Below are 20,222 nucleotides of genomic sequence, written 5' to 3' on the forward strand. Positions count from 1 at the left end.
CCATATTACTACAATTTTATCAATGAGTTGGTTAAATATTGACATAAAAATAATGACAAAATATCAATACAAAATTTGTTATTTTTTGTCTCCCTTGAAATTTATTGATATTTATTTGGAGGAAAGGCGGAGATTTGTCCTCAAAGATGTTTGCCCTAAGGGATATTTCGTTTACCGTAGAGGGTTTTGTTCTAGAATTGTGTAGCTGTATGAATAAGCTATTTGGTTATATTCGGCAAAACAAGATATAAAAAAATATACATATTTTTCAGCCATACAAACGAGAAATATATAAAATTCCTGTAATTTTAAACAAATTACAAAAATACTAGAAAAATTGAAACTATCTACCTTTTGGAGGGCGCTACCTCTCTTTCACGTTTTGTAGAAATTTAAGTTTTCACAGATTTAAACCCAATGTCTAAAATAATTTTGAAAGATAATGTTATACAAAAATATATTATACAAAACATAGAGTTCATAATCCTTGACAAAAACTTATGACATTTCTGCAATATTTAACTTGGATGGATCGTTTTCATTAAACTTTAATTTCAAGTCGTTCTTAACCGTTAAAATAAATTTGATGGTGTCCTTTATAGTTGGTAGCTCCTAATTTTAGTTTACAAGCAGAAATTAAAAAGAACAATATATCACAATAAAAATAGCTATTAATTTAAACTTTAAGTTTTTGTCTTTGATTATAGGCTCTATTTTTTTTTTCTATGTTTGTATCAAATACCTTTCAAAACTCATATGATTTATTTTGTACATTAAGTTTAAATATGTGAAATTTAATTTTTTTACAACATTTGTAATACTTTTATTTTAATTTTTTTAAATATTTCTTGTGTTTTTATAGCATGGAGAAGACACCCTTATGTACATTGGACATATTCTTATTTTATAAAGAAAAAACACCTTACCTAAGCTATATTCACATGAAGGACCGAACATAACATCCACCCCTGATACAACAGACTCAATGAACGACTTGGTTCCATACGTTGAATTACAGCCCGAATCTTGGAAAGTAAGATTGAAATAAACTCCAGGAGGAAGGAGTCCAATCCTTTGAGCTGTTTGAAACCCCACAAGTACTCCAGACCCTGCCTTCTTAATTGACGGCTCAATTTCTCTATTTTCTGATATATAGTTGTAAGGTAGATTTATGGAAACTCTTATCACATCTTGTGGTGAGGATATATTTTCTGAAAGAGGAGCCAGAGGCCAATATAGACCTCTGATATAAGTGAATCTTGATGACAGAATAAATAAACAGAGGATATTATAATATATCTTTGAGGCGAATTGAAGAGTGTAATTAAATCTCATTTTCCGTGATTATTTGTATGTAAGTATATTTTTTCCTCCTTAGTTGACTAAAATCCTTCCTTCAAAATAATTATACATAGTTTTTGGTGTTTTTTGTTGTAGAAAACTAAGGATATGAGTTGAATTGAAGTATCTTCGTTGTATCGTTGATGGTTTCCGTCTCCTTCTTTCGGCACTTTAATGACTTAAAGATGGATCTATCTGAAATCCTACAATTGTATTATATATTTTTATATATAAATTGACAATAACTTTTGATAATAATGTAACACTCTATATCAAATCAGTTTTAAAATAGGACAAAATGATTTTTTTCTTAAATATTTTTTTTTACTTCTATATATTTATCTTTACTCTTTGATAAGAATTTAATTTTGTACATTATACGCAATATATTTACACAAAAAATAATTTATAAAAAGATACCAATTGATATAGAAAGAATGTATAATCGCATAATAGGAGTGAAATACTGTTTATTTTTATAATTTTTTGCTAATGAAATTAGTTTGCTTGAATAAGTAGGCCTAATATTAATTATATATTATTTTTAAATTCTTATAAGAGGTTCTTTTTTTCTCTCTTTTTTTGTCTTCATAATAGTATTTTTTTAGATTAATAAAATGTGTTATTGTATAAATTGAAATGTTAATTACTGTTTTTTGATACATGATTTTTTTGTTTAAAACAAAAAAATAATTTATCCATCTTAAAAGAATAATTAATTAGTTTTGTTTATATCAGGAATAAAAAACAAATTATGTCACTTTTTTAATTATTATTTCCACTTTCAAAATATTTATAAGATAATAAATACAAAAAAATTAGTAATATCCTTTAAATATCACTGAACTTAGTTGCTTCATTCAAAATCGGTATTTATTGGATTTTAAGTACAATTACCTCTACTCTTTATGTAAGTAAACACTATCTAGAAAAATAAGATAAGAAGATATATTGTTTTAATAAATTAAATATTAAAATATTTTGTTTTTATTATTAGAAGTTCACAAAATTGCCGGGAAGAAAAATTATCAGTATGAAAAATTACTCGTCATTTTTTAAAAAATCAGGTTGGATATTACTTCAATATATTAACATAGATTAAAAATAGTTTTAAAAGGATCCTACATTGTATTTGCTTCTTTGGAGAAATTGAAATCGAAAAAATTTATATAAAATGTTCAGTTTTTTTCTTGGATATATCCTCAAAAGAAATATTATGTATTGTAATTTTGAGTGCTATGTGAATATGGTATAATATTTTTAAATGTGAAAAATTTATTAACCATAATAGATTAGTATCATTATTAGCATTTTTAAGAAATATTACCCACATAGCTTACAAAGAACGTTAGAACTTATAGTAGTACAACATGAAGCGTATATAGGAAAATCATAAACTATCCATTAATACTTTATGTGTGGCAATCAATCAAATATAATTAAGTCAAAATAATTTGAGCAAAATGTATACTTATGAAACAAAGGAAAATAAATGCGTAAAATGTGATACTAGCTTAGAAAAATAAGAGGATATACTAAAATAAACTGTATACAAAAAACACTCAAACTCACCACAAAAGCAAACGATTACCCGGCGTTGCTGGGAAAAAGCAGGGAGCTCAAAATCACATAGACAATGGTCCATATTATTTCTTCGTAATGTTTAAACCCCTTCGGCGTAGGCAAGCATTATAATTTATGTATTATTATGAATTTTACAATATTATATTGTACCAAAAACTTCAAATAACATACCAACATATAATATATGCATCATAATAGTTGTCTAGATGAAAAGTCCATCCTTTATTTTCGTCAAAAAAATGTCAAATTGAAATTTGCTAAGAAAATTTAATAACGATTTTTCCATTAATTTTGCAAAAAAAAAGAAATAAATAGCATTTATTGGAATTGTAAAGAGAAACACAAACCTACAAAGATTTTTATCGTATTTTCAAAAATAAAAAGTTATGGGAAATAACGTCGTCGAAAAAATAAATAACCCTCGATAACTGGTTCATTTTTGCAAATATTGCAAAAAGCATATAATAAAAGGTTTCATAAATTGAAAATCTTACAGTGAAATTGAAGTTTATAATATTATGTTCAAAAAGCATCGTTTTGTGGTAAAAGTTGAAAATTGACGTTTGATGAAAGAAAGAGTAAAAAATTGAAAAATTATTCAAAAAATGGCAGATATTTTAGTAAAACATTAATTTTATTTCTGATATTTATATGCAAACGAATTTACAAACAAATTTCTATAAAATTTATTTTATCTACGAATCTTATATTCCATTACAAACCCAATTTTTTGCACCTGAAAAAAAAAAAAAAAAACTCCAATTTTCATCGATTTTTTTATTTTTCCCCATAATTTTTTTGATTTGGAATAGTTGAAAATTTGATATTGGTATAGTTTTTTTTGAGAAGCCAGTTACTTTTTGGTTCATAACTATATCCCTTATCTAGTCTCCTTGAGCTCCAAAAAACATAATTGTTTTTTGTATTTAAAGTACGGAATAAGGCCCCTTATATACCCCCCTCCCAAAAAATGGTACCCTTCTTAGCCTGACCAAGTTCATAAGAGGCAGCCTTGCATGCAAAATTATACCTTCTTAGGCTCAGCAGTATGGGCACCCATAAAGGACACAGACACATATAAATTCTATTTTACTTATATAGATTAAATTATTATCTAACTTGATTTTTATAGCAAATGACGATCAATTTTCCATTTGGCTTTTTTTCTAGCAATATCAATATGTAATAACGTTGGTATTATATTTTTTTAGTAAATATACTTTGAGAGACATATGTATACAAATTCAATTGTTTATTGAATATGTAGTTAATATAAATATGCAGGCACATACCCATAGATAGAGACAATAACTCGTGTCTATATTATGAAGACGTGACTTGTATTCAAATTAAAAGACTTGAGACTTTACTGGACTTAAAACTATTTCTGAACAGGCTTTTCCATTTATTCACAGGATATAAAAGACTCATCAATGACATTTTATAGAGAAACAACTCAATGTATGATAGAAAATGTATGGAAATATTAACAATGAATAATGCCCGTCTTAACAATTGAGATTTAGTTATGATCATTACTTTTGATTTATTATGACTATGGTATCTTGCACGGAATCCATTAAAGTCATAAGAGTCAAATCTAAAAATTAAATAGTGATAGATTAATAAGAGATCGAAATGAATCTAGGTACCCAAATTCAACTGGATAAAAATATATTTTGGGACTCTTTTGGATATCAAAAAATTTGTACTCAAAGTCAGGGTCGGGTTTATTGTGAATGTGGGCTGGATCAAAGATAAATGTACGGGCGGGCTCTTTTCTTTCATAAAATTTATTTTTTTAATATTTTATAATTTATAAACATCAATGTTTTTTTGTGTTTGCTTAAAATATTTAGTCAATTTTTATGTATTTCTTGATAAAAAAGTATTTTTAGCGTATATGTGGTGTGTGAGTTATTTTTATGATCAAATTGATTCCGAATATTTAATTGTTTTTCTTTATATGGGTATCCAGATTATATAACAACCAATCAAGTCGGACGATTTTGTTTTATTATTTGGGAAAAGTTCATTAACAATTTTAGAACAAAAACATTCATACTTCTCCCTATCATCCTCAGAGCTATGGGCTTATCGAAAGAGACCATACAACTTTAAAAGAGGCTATTTATTCTATGTTAAATTTTAAATGGATTGATACTTTACCACAGATATTGTTGGATTTAAGGACGACTGTAAAAACATGAGAATCATTTTCTCCTACTAAATTAATGTTTAGAGTAAACATTCGATCTTCCTGGGTTATTTTTCTTTTTGAAAGAAGTGTCAATGAAAAAACTATTACCATATATAATAAAAAGAAAAAAAACTACGTCATCGGAGAATAATTCAAGTAAATTGTTTGACGTAACAGAAGTATGTCTCTTAAAATCCTCCGAGTAGGCCTTCTCTTGAACCATATTATAGAGTCCCATATAAATTGATATAAACATGAGGAAATTTTTTGTTCTGGACATAGGTGCCAGGACGAGATCTGTTTCAATTCATAATTTAAAACCCAAATAAATGTACATAGATGGGGAAAGTATGTGGTGCGAGAGATCTTTTAATGAAAGATTAGCATCTCTAAATTTATTTCTTATTATGTTGTGTACGTTTTAATTATTCGTTTTCTTCTATTAAAAACATCATAAATAAAAATATATTCAAAACAGCAACTCCAAGTAATTAATATCCTGAACATATATGTATAAATCTGAGGGGTTAGTTGACTTAGATAAAAAAAAACTACAAACATACCGAGTGGTCCAATAAATGCTCAACCCTTTGAATTTTAAACTTCAACAAGAAATTCAGTTATTAATTAACAATAGAATTTCAATAAAATTAATACAATAAATAGATATTTTTTGACCTCTTTTACTCGTTAATGTAGCGCCCCTTAGCGGCAATGATGGCTTCCAGACAGTGGTAGAAGGCTTGGCACCAACTGCGATGTAGTTCTCTGTCATTGCGTCCAGTGTTGGCTTATAGTGGCCTTGAGAGCCTTGGTGTTTGGATGACGGACACTACTGATCTCGTCATGCAACTGAAATATATAGCCAAGGGGGTTGATATTGGTGCTTTAGGGGGGCAAAAGTGTCAAAAAAGAGCTCTACAGACTTATCCACAAGAGTCTTGCAACGGAGGGAATGGGTTTTTTTCATTGCTGGTGTCAAAAATGGCCTCTTCATTCTCTCAAGACGCTATCCACACACTTTTTATAGCTCTCTGGACAGTCTGGCGTAAAACCCCGATATCTTCTGTATGGGCCCTCATTGACTCGAGGGGATTGCCTGTGCTTTTTTTTAACTCCTCCAGATCTTGTTTGGTCTTTTGACAGAGCCCTTATTCCTCTCCAACGTTTTTTAGTTACTGACGACGTAAACGGGAGTCCTGGAGTGTGCCAATAGAAATTCGTCGAACACGTTCAAGTGTCATTTTCTCAACTTGTATGTAAGCTAGAAAGCTCATGTTTGTTTGTTTTTTTGGTGTTTTTTTTTACTAATTGCTTACGCTTTAAAATATCGAAATATGAATTAATTTCAACCACTCAACCTTTATTAATTACATACAAAAATTGTTAATTTTTACATAATAATTTATAAAGATTATATTCATTGAATAGTAACGATATACGTAAAATTGTTATTTACATAATCAGATACATAAAAAGGCATTCCATAGGAATAACTTCTTAATAAGTAAGATATTTATATTGAAAATTAAAATGTTTGCACGAACTAAATGAGGACAAATTAACAATATCCAATTATTTTCTCATTAAAGTAACTGTATATAGATTAGAACTATGCATTTTGATTTCTAACACACAAAGGTCCTTATAGGCCATTGGTTTGCCTAATTGAGTGTGTATGACCCTTTATTACCTAATAATAAAAGTTACACATATCTAGATTCATTATGAAAGGGTTATAAATATAATTTATGATATAGACTGCACTATTTTCATTAAAAATAATTATGTACAAAGAAGCAAATATTTTTGTTATGCTTTAAAACGATGCCGTAAAATTTATATTAAGGAAAGAAAGAGTATGTTGTTAGCAACATATCTATATTGTCTCAAGGGGATTGTTAAAGAACTGTTAATAGACTTAATATTTCTAGATAGCAAGTATATTCTTAAGAAATTATTCTTCAAATTCTGCTTGTTTGATACGTCATCAAGGAAATAATTTCTCTCAAATCTAAAATTTTGACTGTTTAGGAGAATAAATTTTAAGAAACAAATGTATGTTGACATGGATAAGTTGATATCTCAGCTAATTCTAATTTTTTTAATGTCAATTTTTTTTTTTTTAAATTAAAAAATATGAATTTTAAATATGGAGTTCAAAGTATCGATGTATTAGACTGAATATTTTTAAACTAATATTATATCGATTTTTATCCATCGGAGGAATTTTTATGGATATTCAGTTTTATAAATTGATACATAAAAAGCTGAATAAGTCCTATTAATGAATCGTATAAACCAAAATTAATAATATGATGAACCTTATTGTAATTTTTAAGGAAACCCCTGTTAGTGGAGTATCGAGAATTTAAAAAATCACAAGTTAGTAAGGTCTATAATTATTTATTGTTTTTTTTAAACCTGGCTAGTTCTCATAGAGGCCACATTTATTAAATAAATATGATTTTGAAACTACAAATGAGTTTGAAAAATAAATAAATAAAATTTTTGCAATAAAAAATCCAATAAAATACAAATTTATGTTGTACAACTTCACCCTTCGTTCTCGAAACGATATGCTCAAAGCAGTTAAATTAAAGCTATTTTGGGATGAAACAGCAAAATAATAACAGTTCCCTTCCCTTACTTAAAAACTTGATAGCATATCAACTGACATGATGTTTCTCAGAGTAACCATGTACTCTACGGTATCTTTTAATTTGTGGAGAGTACACTTGCTGGAAATGATTCTTTTCCACATCTCTAAGGACTTCTTTAATCAATAATAAAATTAGCGTAGTTTTGCATTAATAGTAAAAAGAGGAATTTATTTTTAAATTAATCCAAAAATTATATTCAAATTATTTCTCTTAATTTGGAGGTTGAGGTAGTTCGTACATGAAAATAATATCCAGTGTGCGGCCGGGGTTTAAAAACGAACTTTGAGCGTATATACAGGTAGGACTTTTTTATTATTTTGGCGGCTAGCCGGAAGTGTTCGGCATCAATTAAAACAAATAGAATTGATCAAAAAAGTATTTATCCTACAGTCGTGAAAAGGTTAGATTGTCCTGGTTGCAACCTGCACCGGGCGAGATGGCAAACATCTTAAAAAATGGCAAATCCATTGTTTGGAGAGTCATGAAGGAACTGAAAAAGTTTGAAGATGATTATGAATCAACTGCAAATGCCACATTCCAAATTTAAACGTTTACCTGGTTGTCAGAATTTTATTTTTTTATTTTGTTGGGCCCATTGTCTGGCCTCCAACTCACCGTACCTCAACCATATGGACTACTTTGTATGGCACGCAGTTGAAAAATAAACCAACAGATCCTCTCACAACATAAAATCCGAACTAATGTTCAGGATCCGGAATAATCAATAGAAGAATGTCATCCAGACCTGCTTTTGTTTTCAAAGTTGAGTTAAGAACTTTATTGACGCCAAAGACGATTATATTGAATAATAGTCTTTTTTTATTCACCATTCATTTAACATTGTTTTTTATAAAAATCGGATTATTAGTTTAGGAGAAATTCAAGTTAAAATAAAATTAAATAGAAATTGCACCCTGTATATATTTTGTTAGTGTTCCTTTGACGATCTAAAATAAGTCAGCCACTCACTAGTTATTGATAAATATCTTAAGGCACAACTTTTGAGCTAGACCATGATTTAAAAAAAATAACTACAGTTTATCTATTTTTATTATTAAATATAAATTTGTAAAAGAGTGTTATTCGTAAACATATATAAAAAATCTTTTTGAGATATACAAATATACATTTGTAATTAATCTACAATACACTTTCAGAAATATAATACTTATATAAACACGGGTATTTATAATTTGTACTTTATACTAATTTATTATGTGTATATTTTGTATGAGTTTACATTGAGAGAACAAATGTGTGTTATATAATATTGCACTGATCGATTATGTAAGGCTTTCATATTTAAATTTTGACGTAAAAAAATGTCTAAAAAAAGCTATTGTAAGGTTATTTTTAACCCATGGGCTTTAAGGAGAAAAATAGGGATATGACCTTTTTTGAATATGTATGTATAATTATTAAATTAATGTATATACTACTTATAGTAATCAGATTTTTTTTTCTTCATATGTAGCTTAATTACGAGCTTTTGAACAATTTTGATTTAACTTTTTTTAGTTATATCTACATGATCTACCTAAAAATACAATTATTTCGTTTAAAGTTTCATATTGACAGCATACTTAGATTTTATGTAAATGATACAATCTAAAAAAAAGGAAATGAAGATCATGAATCCCCTTTTTAAAAGGGCTTTACTCAAGGAGAAGTAACACTATTTAGTATTACTATTTACTATTTTTTTATTTTAGTTTTTTTTTTTTAGGCATAAAGGTATCATTTAATTGTGGATGATTGATCTTCTTTTTTTTCAAATCTATAAAATGAGTAATAGCAGATCAATTGATTTTTTTTTTTGGCTGCATCCATAAATCACTTGGACCTAGGGATTGTGTGCAATACCGTGAATTTTTTTTTTCAAAAATGATTTTCTGCAATGCCAATAGATGAACTTAAAACAAAACAAAAAAACTTATACATTAAATGTTTAAATAAATAAAAATATCACGCATAAACTATTTCAAAAGTTATTGATTTTAGAGTAATTCTACGAGAAATTTTCATAAGGAATCTACTATGTTGTATCCTTAATAATATATCCACATTAAGCCGGTTTGTTATTCAACTTTTTTCGAATTTCGATTATAGCTAATGTAGAAATGTTTTAATATAGTATAAAAATTACCTATGCAAATTTCCATTGTCCAAAGAGGTCATCTTAAGGTTATCTCAATCAAATTATGAAAAAAGACAAAACTCTTTACTTCGTAAATATAAATACTAAAATGACATTTTTAGTTATCTTGCATAAAATAAATTTAATATATAGTTATTTAATCTATAAAAAAAGGTCTTACAAGGTGTTTTTTTAAAAATTCTCATATGGAACAAAAATAGAGAAAACACAGAGGAAAATTTGATGATCTGTGTTAAGTGCGTATCATTTTCATATATTTTCAGACGGATAGATTGAATTTTTTTCATGTTGTTCTCTCTTTTTGCTCCATAAGATAGCTTTAGAACCAAAGTTTATTAATATTTCTTATAGGATAGAATAATGTATTTTATCATTTATAAATGCCAAATAATGATTAATTTTACTCCTTATTGCTAAATAAAGAACTTGCGTCTCCTTACAAACTTTGAACTAGACGTTCTACTTAAAGGTAACATGGTAGGTAAATAAAATTTTGCATTATTAATTTTTTTATGTATATGACTATTTTCCGCACTAACCGTAAACAAAATTCGAATAAAGTTGAAAATCAAACATATAAATGAGATATTGCATCTGTAACTTAATCCAACTTAGAGTTCTAAAGTCTTAAAGATGAAAAAACTAGCATTTGTATAAATTTTGGTTTAGTGATAAATTGTAAACCAAAGCAGTTATAGATGAGTGTAATACATGTGTGCGCGTCTAAAACTGAACACTCTGGAATTTTTGAAAATAGATAAATAATTATGTAATTTTTAAAGTGGTCAACGAATTAATTTATTGAACATGAAAGATGAGAGTCTTGAACACATGTCTATTCAATGTGGCTATTAAATTTTATAATATAAATTATAGTACTCATATCAACGGATATGTTTATCATACTGTCGCAATATTGCGAAAAAGAATCCCAGTTTGCTTTTATGTTATCACCACACATATATTTGTATAATATTTATGTTTTAAATTATACGTACATACATAAATATTATGGCTGTCTTATATCTGCGCTATAAGCTAATTCATCCTATAGAGTCTTATTTCCGATTTTAATGTTTAAGTAGCTTTCTTCTAATTATCAAGTTTATAGAAATAATTTAATATTTTTTAATGTATATTCTTCAATTGAAGGAAGCATACATTTTTTTATAAACATTATTCGTATTTAATGACATATGTGTCTAGTATCGTGATCAAAGACTTGACTCTGTTAATATTCCAACGTGCATAAGTTTCATCATGTCTATAAAATTAGCAATATTCGTTTTACTTAATATAAATACTCTATGTGATAAAAGAAGATTATGACACTTGAAGAGAAGACAAATATTCTTAACATTTTGACAGTTAGAAGGTTTACTCCTTTCGTGGATCGTCATTTCAACATCAGTAAAGCACTGTAACATAGCTATAATAAGAAGTAATTAATCAAAAAGAACTTATCTATTATTCTTAACAGTAATGCAATGGTTTCATTAAATGTCCATGATGGGTTTGTTTTGAAGATGGTGATAAAATAAAGACATGTAATCTTTTTTTTTTTAAAGCACAGTTTTACTCCGTGGTATTTATATTAATATCACCTATTTCTTCCTTGCATTTAAAAAAATGTTCATTAATAGAACTAGGGCATTTCATCATGTGACCATTTTATATTATTTGAGTATTCGTTGATGTGATACAATTTGACTGAATTGAGTGAAACATCTATTCTTTTGCAAAAAAATATTGCTAATTGCTGTGTAAAAGTTTTTTAAAAGTGACATTGATTCCACTTATGAGCCAACTAAGGTGAAAAAAATAATCTATGCATGTATGAAGGGGTGTACTCTTTGTGAATGAAAAGAAGTCACCAGTTACACTGATTACTCCATGATGTATATCATATACCAATATATACCAAAGAAGAAAACGGGAGTATAATATACAGAGAGTATTGTATAAAATAAATTAAATCTCCCAAGCGTCTAGTTCAACTCATATTAAAAAAGAAAAAGAGGGACACTGTAAGAAATACTGTACTCGTATTTGTATCGCCAATAAAATTTTATATTTATACGAAATTAGATATGTACCAAATATAGAAATTTTAATTACTTTGATAAATGATAATTAATTATGTATGATGCTTGTCATTCAACACCACAAAAGAAATAGGATAAAGGTATATTATTCTAGAGTTGAACATTTTCTTCTTATTTTTTTTTATGTATTTTTTTTCTTGTCCTTTATTAGCATTTAGCTGTTCTCGTTTTTCTTTCAATTTTTACAAACAAACAAAATAGAAAAAGAGATCAAATCATACAAAATACATAAAATCAATAATAAAAAACCCCCTGCACTATTTCACTAAACGTCTCTTTGGTACTTGGATCCTAAATAGTTATCCCCAAACCGAAATAACGACTACATATAAATATATTATATTTCAAAGAGGACAGTCCCATAAAAAATGGTCAGTAGCTTCCACTCTAATGCAAAAAGCTCATTATTAATGTTTGTCTGTATTAAATTTACTTCCAACCCCGAAGGTAGAGGTGTCCAAAGCAGGCGTCGAGACCTCATAAGGGGTCGCGAGACACAGATGCATGGTCATGAAATGCATTCCAAAAAACAAATACAATTATTAATTTATTTTATAAAATGAGTTGATATTAGAATAATCCATAGAATTGTTGCCGAGCGTTTAGTTATTCTATTGAATAAGGCCTCACCCTGAAGAAGACAAAGAAGACATAGCAGCAGTTTAGTACATCACATCCTTCCGGTAAACCCCCTTTTCAAAATAAGAGTCACTAAATAAATAGCTTACACATTCCCCATAAGTTTTTTTTTCTTTTTTCTTCTTCCATAAAGGAAAAATTTCCTTTTTTATCTTACGACACGAGTTAGTGTAAGTTCAATTTACAGCAGCAACAGTCACACGGTAACTGGCCAAAACTGTTATAGAAAAAGTTGAAAATTATTGACAGTCTCAATGAAACGTTGGATCGGGTGCTTCACGTAACGAGCTCCGATCTCACTGTGTGTGTCGGTCGAGTGAGTGGGGTCCCTTGGCACGTGCTGTCTGGGAGAACAGACACGCACGCATAGTGCATCTGCATGGATGTGCACAACATAACAAAACCCTCCAGTGTCGTTGGAGGTCGTCAGTCTCTGGTACCGTTATTTTGAGGGTCGCAGGCTGAAAAATTTGGGAACCCCTCCCCTAAGATACTGAATCATTTACAATAAGTAAACCATTATTATGCTGAAGTTAGAAGTTTACTATTGAAAGCTCCGATAACTTTACATATATTTCTTTTTACTTTTCTTCTATTAATATATCCAATAAAAAACTCTTGTGAATGTGATTGAGTATACTTTCTTAACAAAGATAAATATATTGTCGATTACCTCAGTCTAAATGGCGTAATTGAACGTTGGACTTTAATTTTCTTGTTAAAAATAGAAAAATATTGTCGTAATGTTATTCGGTTAACCAATATGGGATTTTTGCAGTGTCAACAGCAATATACGTATCAAGGGTAGATTTACACTGCTTATCTATTAATCATTTATACATAAAAATTAACTGTTAAGCTGAAAAAATCGATGAAAATCGATTTTTTGGGGAAAAAGTGGGAAAAATTATTAATTTTTTTTTTAATATTCCATAAGAAAAATAATAAATTTACTGAAAAGATCAATCAAAATTGACCTGTTTTGATATGAAAATCTTTGAAGTTGTAATATAATTCTTATTCTATAGTTTTAGCTATAATGTAAAGCCTTAGAAAAAAATATCCCAAAAATGTTTATATAAATTATCTATAATTGTAGGAATACACTTTTAATAAAGTACAAATAAATTTCTTTATAATTAAATAGCGTCTCTTCAAGTAATTTTTTTAACTTGATATGATAAATGTTTAAAATCAGATACAGAAAACTTTTCTTAAATTATAAGAGTAAAAATATAGACTAGATGAATATTAGACTTTTTATTCATCAAAAAAGAAAATGTAAGCAGTACTACATACATAAATATATATATACAATACTTAGATATGTATCCATTCTTTAAAGCATCGTTCTATAGAGTAACTATTAAGACATGATTCATTATATACTCGTATGATGAAGTACTGAATTTATATTTATTTAGAGATATGGTATCATATTATTCAATATAAAAGGGTGGTATGAAAAATTTCCGACCTCAATGTGAAGATGGCAGCATTTACATATATAAGCTAGTCAAATTTATGAAGCATATGTTGACAGTTAGTAACCAAAGTTTTATTTTAGACGCGCAATTATTATGTAACAGTCGTTTGAGGGAGTTAGTTTCTTGATTATATGTATTTTGAGAAACGAAAAAGTAAGTATACTGCAATTTTAAGTCGAGTCATAAATAAAATAAAATCCTTAGGGTTGAACTTTTTTTTTAGTTTAGTATAAACTAGCTTACGAATCCAAGTCGAAATGTGAATCATAGCTACCGGATCCCATTCCAGTTGCAAATCTTTAATTTTGAGATTTAGTCAAGTTGCATATTTTCAAAATATAAACTCAAGTCCTAATCAAGTTTCAAGTCTCAAAATTAAAGACTTGCAATTGGAACGAACTTTAGATTAAAAAAAGTGTATTGTTATTTTGTATATGCTTATATAATTTGTAATCTTATTGAAGATTAGTATAATTTACTTTTTTAAATAACTCTTATAAATAAGTTTAATACAATTTGTTACTAAATTTAGCCATATTTCTGATAACTTTCATTAAGTATTTATTCAATTGCAGTAGCAAAAGACTTGACTATATAACCAACAAACAATGGCTTTTATCATTTGTTTTCAATATAAAGAAATATTAATTAATTTTCCAGGTATTCCAGTAAAATACATTTATTTTTGAATAAATTATCCATTTACAATTACATATTTTGACTGTAACCTATTTTGAAGAAAAAAGCCATTTCAACCGCTATAAATGTACATTTTTTATTATTGAGTAAAAACGTAAGGTTTGCTTTTGGGTTAATTTTATTTGACTGTGAAAAATAGCCAATAAATAAGCTTTATAACCAAATTATGTCATTCTTTCCAATCGGAGGCAAACTCTACTAATCGATACAATATCGAACTCACATATTAGATTTTTCTTTTTAGAAGACATTAATTGTATGTCTATAACAAGATCATCAAAACTGCGAATATGTACCCATACATTATACAAAGGTGATTACGAAGTCTTATTGATAAGTTATTAGTAGTTATGTAAGTCAAGTGTGGTTCGTGACGGAATATATTTTTGAATAAAAAGAAATTGTCAATTAATACAATGATTCCTTTATTAAGTGCTTTGTAACTTGATCCCCTTTTGAATATCGTAGCTCTTTTCCTTATTCGAAGAATGAAATTTCTGATTTTGTATATAAAGTTTCTTATTAAAAGTATTTTATGGTGCAAGCTACAAAATGCATGAACGTTTCCATAAGTTTAAAAAACCATCTTTGACTACAAGACAATATTTTACTCCTTATGTTGTCGTTTTTGAATTGTATACATTTATCGAGTCATATGCTTCCTATACTTCGAAGAATTCATTTTTCAATTTAATTACCAGTGTGAATTCATGAAAGTATGGCTTTATTATATTTTGCAACCTTTTTAAGCAAAAAAAACAAAACGATATTAGTGGGTATATATTATTCAATAATTGTAAGAAATTGTGTTTACAGCTTAATCAGAACTAATAATTGTAATTCAACAAAACAACGTTCAGAACAATAATAATATGAAATAAAAACATTGATAGTTTGTAATATACAGTGTACATTTTTGTGTTAGTGAAATAAAGCCATGTGCATAATTATTTATAGACTAATCAATGTGTATCAAGTAGACAACCCGTTGTCTTGCTTCTTGTGGTTGTCATTTCATCACCAGTGATTATATTTAACTTTTATCCAGAGTTCTTCTATAATTCACTTCCCCTCTGTACTTTATAGGGAACGTCTGACGGTTTGAGAATCCCTGCTTTAGTTAACAGTTGTTTTTTATTTTTAATGTGGTTCTTATTAGTTATTTGAAAAGATGAAGTTGAACTTTTAACCAAATTTTAAGAACATAATGAACGTTGAATAATTAATCATACCTAACAGCTTTAAATGAAGTTCTAGAGATTTTTTAGAATTAAAACTTTTTTGTTACTCCTTAAAAAACTTATTTATGAATTTGAGCACCTTCAATCTCCACTCAACGCGACCCTGAAACGCTGTGCACCCGTTGACAACGTAGTTCTTCGTCATTGATCGTCACTCTTTCTCAACCAATTATGTAGGGACTTTATACTGCTATAACGGTGTGTACAGGCCTTGCTATCGATGATGCTTTAATCATCGGAATTTGGCCAGAGCTTCATTTTTTTTGGTCATCCAATCATGCACCATTTTTGCTGTATCTGCAAGAGCTACGTCCTTTTGAAAGCAATAATTGGCTTTCTTTGATTGCTTTGTGAACCTTGGAAAGCACTTTTGTTTGAAAAATCATCAAGTAATCCTTGCTAGTCAATATGTATTCAACGGGGAACCAAATTGACTTCATTTTTTGACCTTCAGATGAAACAATGCTGAGCATCATTACTGAGGCCGGATGTTTAGTAGTGAACACTTCAAGAAGGTTGCAGTTTACTTCTCTAAAACATATCATCTGATCATTATTCCTATTGTACACGGGATTCACTGTAAACGTCTTCGTGTCTGAGAAGAACAAAATTTTGCTTCCGTAATACCTCAGGTAACCTTTTTGCACCGATCAAATCGTAATTACTTTAATTTGATCGGCCTTCTGCTTCTATGACGATCACTGATATCTTCCTCATTGTTGACTTTACCCTGACACTCCAGACGGTGGTTCTGCAGACAGTATCATAATTGCTAAACCTGGCACAGTCTAAAAGAGCCACTTCTTGCTCTTTTTTTTTTGCTCCATTCGTGTTAATATTTATCCTAGAGACTTGGTAAAGTTCAAAATGTAAAAAATCAGCTGCTATTTATGTGAATGCAACTTTTTCATGAAATGAAGAAAAACTTCTCCAAACGCAATTAAAGTCATGTTGCAAAACTTTTTGACGGCCCAGTATATGTTTTTATATTTTATTTTGGTAAATACATACACACGCAGTTAGAAATAATTTATTGTTTGTAAAAAATTGAAAGATATTGAATTTATATATGCCTACCATTAATTTACTTCTTTTTACATTCTTGATTTCCGTTAAACAATACCTAAGTCCTTCATTCATATCACTTTTGATATTGTAAGAGTATGAAAAAAAATTGTTAAAAGTGTTAAGTAATACTAAATTTTGGATATATTACACATGTATAACATAAAGTTATTTTTACATATTCACTTAAGTATTGTTTTAAGTCCTTATAATTAAAAATGGTAAGATATTTAACTTTTTATAATGTTTAAAATTAGCAAAAACAGTAGTTTTAATGTTAAAGAACATTTCTGAACAAAATAATTTCATAAAGTGGTTGAAGAAAATCTTGCTGCAGACACAATCATTATTGTTCTAAGATTTTCTAAAATGAACGCCTCTGCAATATTTAATTTTTCTGTAATCAAGCTTTTTCAACTTGAAATATCATTTTCAAATAATCGATTTTGAGCATTACAGCTTTTCGAAGGGAGTATTTGGAACATTCAATGCGATAAACTATCTTACAATTTTGAGAGCCGGACAACTGGCAAATTAAACATTTTACCACAATCCTTACAGAAAGCATTAAAATTAATGCACCCAGGTGCAATTTGACATTGGCCCTTAAAATTTTTCGCATCCCTTATCTTCTAGATCGAGACCATAATTCTGTTTTTCCATTCATAATGTAAATCTAGTTACTCAAGAAAATAATGAAATATTCTTGTAGCTTCTATTTGAGACGAATTCATTACCAAGTTCCACGGTACAAGTGGCAAATGATTTAAGCTTCTCTTTTAAGTGGAAAATAAATTTTCCGTAACTTAACACTGAGCCATCGCAAAGGTCGTGAATTCTAATAATATTTCTCGATAGAGCCTCAAATTCCAGCCTTTGTGGTTATAACTTATTTTTAAAGGAAAATAATTTTGTAAAAATTCTGACACACAACCTCATTTTTGGAGGTAGTTTTGAAATTCTGACTACTTTTCCAAATAATTAGCTTGCTAGCTGCCATGAATGAGGAATGCATCGTAATCCTTTTATTACTCAAGTCAGAGGCGAGCATCAACCAATTATAGATCGGGATGGAGGAAATGGACGTACGCCCTTTAGTCTCCGTGTTCTTGGACAGATCAATAAATATTTTTTATATACTTTTGGTTTAATTCTCGACATAAAGGCCAACCCAACTTTTAAGTTTTTTTAGGTCTTTTAAGATACAGAAGTTCCAGTGAAATAACTTCTTCAGCCAATAATCTTCTTCTTCTTCAATTGCATATTAAGCGAGCCAGAGAATAGTTGTTACCTTATATAGTAGTATATATATTAGGAATAATTAGGAAACTGTACAGGCCAATCCTCTTTTGAAGATTGAAACTTCTCGATTTGTAAATAGAAGAACATACGTACTATTTTAGGAATGTCCAAATTGAATAAGAGGCACTCCTTGTATCCCATATAATTTACAATATTTCCACGGTGCCATTAATTGAACAGCTGGCAATTTAAATATCCTTACTTAGGCTCCATTTATAGGATAGGATGAACAACGGTTGTACAATTTTACTAGCTTCAAAAATGTTTTTAACACTTACATATTTGGTTTAGAGCAAAGAAAACAATTTTTAGGTTATAGTAATTAAAATATTTAGTGTGTAAAAAAGACAAAATATAAATATATCTCTTATTCTTTACTTTGAAAAAATAACTTAAAAAGGATTCAAATTAATTTGGTGATAAATCAATTACGTATTTCAGTTAGTCTAATTTCGATTTGACTGTAGATTTTTGTTCATAGTCTAGTAAGAAACAATTCGAGCTGAACATGTCAAGTTTCAGAATGATAGTCACTATGATTTTCCACATCATACAACATTCACAATGAAACACATGTATGTGTTTATTATTCCAATTTGAGTAATAAATGATCAAAAGTTCATTTGTGGATAGCACGTGTTACTCAAGTTGCCCACAAGATCCTTGTCAATAATGCCATTATTTTACTTGACATCACGATGTGGATCGTAATGTAAATATTTATTCTTCCCTTCCAAGTACATTATAGTATATTAAAAAGAGTATTTTTTTAGCCTTTTTATATTTAGTATGTACTTGATAGTCTAAGTATATCAATAAAAACATGTTTATCTTTTGGGCTGAAATTCTTTTTTGACAATTATTTATCGTTTAAAGAAGTTTCCCTATGTTTTACTTAGTAACAATACTGATTTTTTTTTCATCTCTACAAATATTTTTAATTGAAATAAATGATTATTTGTTGTGTTTTATCTATTTGTTATAAACAGTTTATTTATTATCTTCTTAAAGAATAACTTGACTTTTTTTAAATAAATAAATACATTGTAAGTATTGTTGATCTGTAATTTGAATTAATTTTTTACTACTCCAATTATGAAATAGGTTTCCTAAGTCTTCAATGTCATTAAGTACTGATACATTTCTACTCCTATATTCATTCAATCGTCTTATTTATTTCATTATGATGTGCTTTAAACAAACACCTCCGGGTAGCTCGAAAATAAATATTTTATTGAGTTCATTTGATTACGTTTTTATTGGATATTAGTTACTTGTCCCCATTGAAGGAAATAATTTTTTATTACATAATTAGAAGTTAAAAATGAACTTTCCCCCATGTCATAATTTTGAAAACATTTTAGAGACAAAATTTTACCAATGTTTATGCATATTAGGGTCCTTAAATCTTAACCATTCCTCCTTTCAAGTGTATTAGGTTTGATGACTTGAACTATAATATAAAATCATAAGGATCAACTGACTAGCGTGCAAATTAAATAGGACTATAACTGTTCTCGATGTGGGATAAAAATCAATCATTTTTTGTTATATGTCCTTACTAAAGTCTCAAATTTCAGAAGGCATCATTTTCCATAATATTATTTAAAGTACCTTAGCTTAATTAAAGTTACCTCTTAAACTAACTTAATGGGTAACTGTAACTATCTTTCATGCATCTTATCATTCTGCTTAATTAAGAGCAAATCAAAAGATTTATTACTCTTATAAAATTTGG

General features: G+C 28.3%; 1 protein-coding gene across 1 annotated transcript in view; it reads right to left on the reverse strand.

Moving 5' to 3' along the window:
- Positions 1 to 20,222, reverse strand: part of LOC121120605 (atrial natriuretic peptide receptor 1) — a 339,724-nt gene that overhangs the window by 312,552 nt on the left and 6,950 nt on the right. The window contains exon 2 of the mRNA XM_071889625.1: positions 927 to 1,544. Within this exon, the coding sequence (XP_071745726.1) occupies positions 927 to 1,335 (409 nt within the window). The 5' untranslated portion in view covers positions 1,336 to 1,544. The remainder of the gene's footprint in view (positions 1 to 926; positions 1,545 to 20,222) is intronic.

Source organism: Lepeophtheirus salmonis, chromosome 6 (genome assembly GCF_016086655.4).
Source record: "Lepeophtheirus salmonis chromosome 6, UVic_Lsal_1.4, whole genome shotgun sequence".
In the NCBI taxonomy this organism is placed as follows: Eukaryota; Metazoa; Arthropoda; class Copepoda; order Siphonostomatoida; family Caligidae; genus Lepeophtheirus; species Lepeophtheirus salmonis.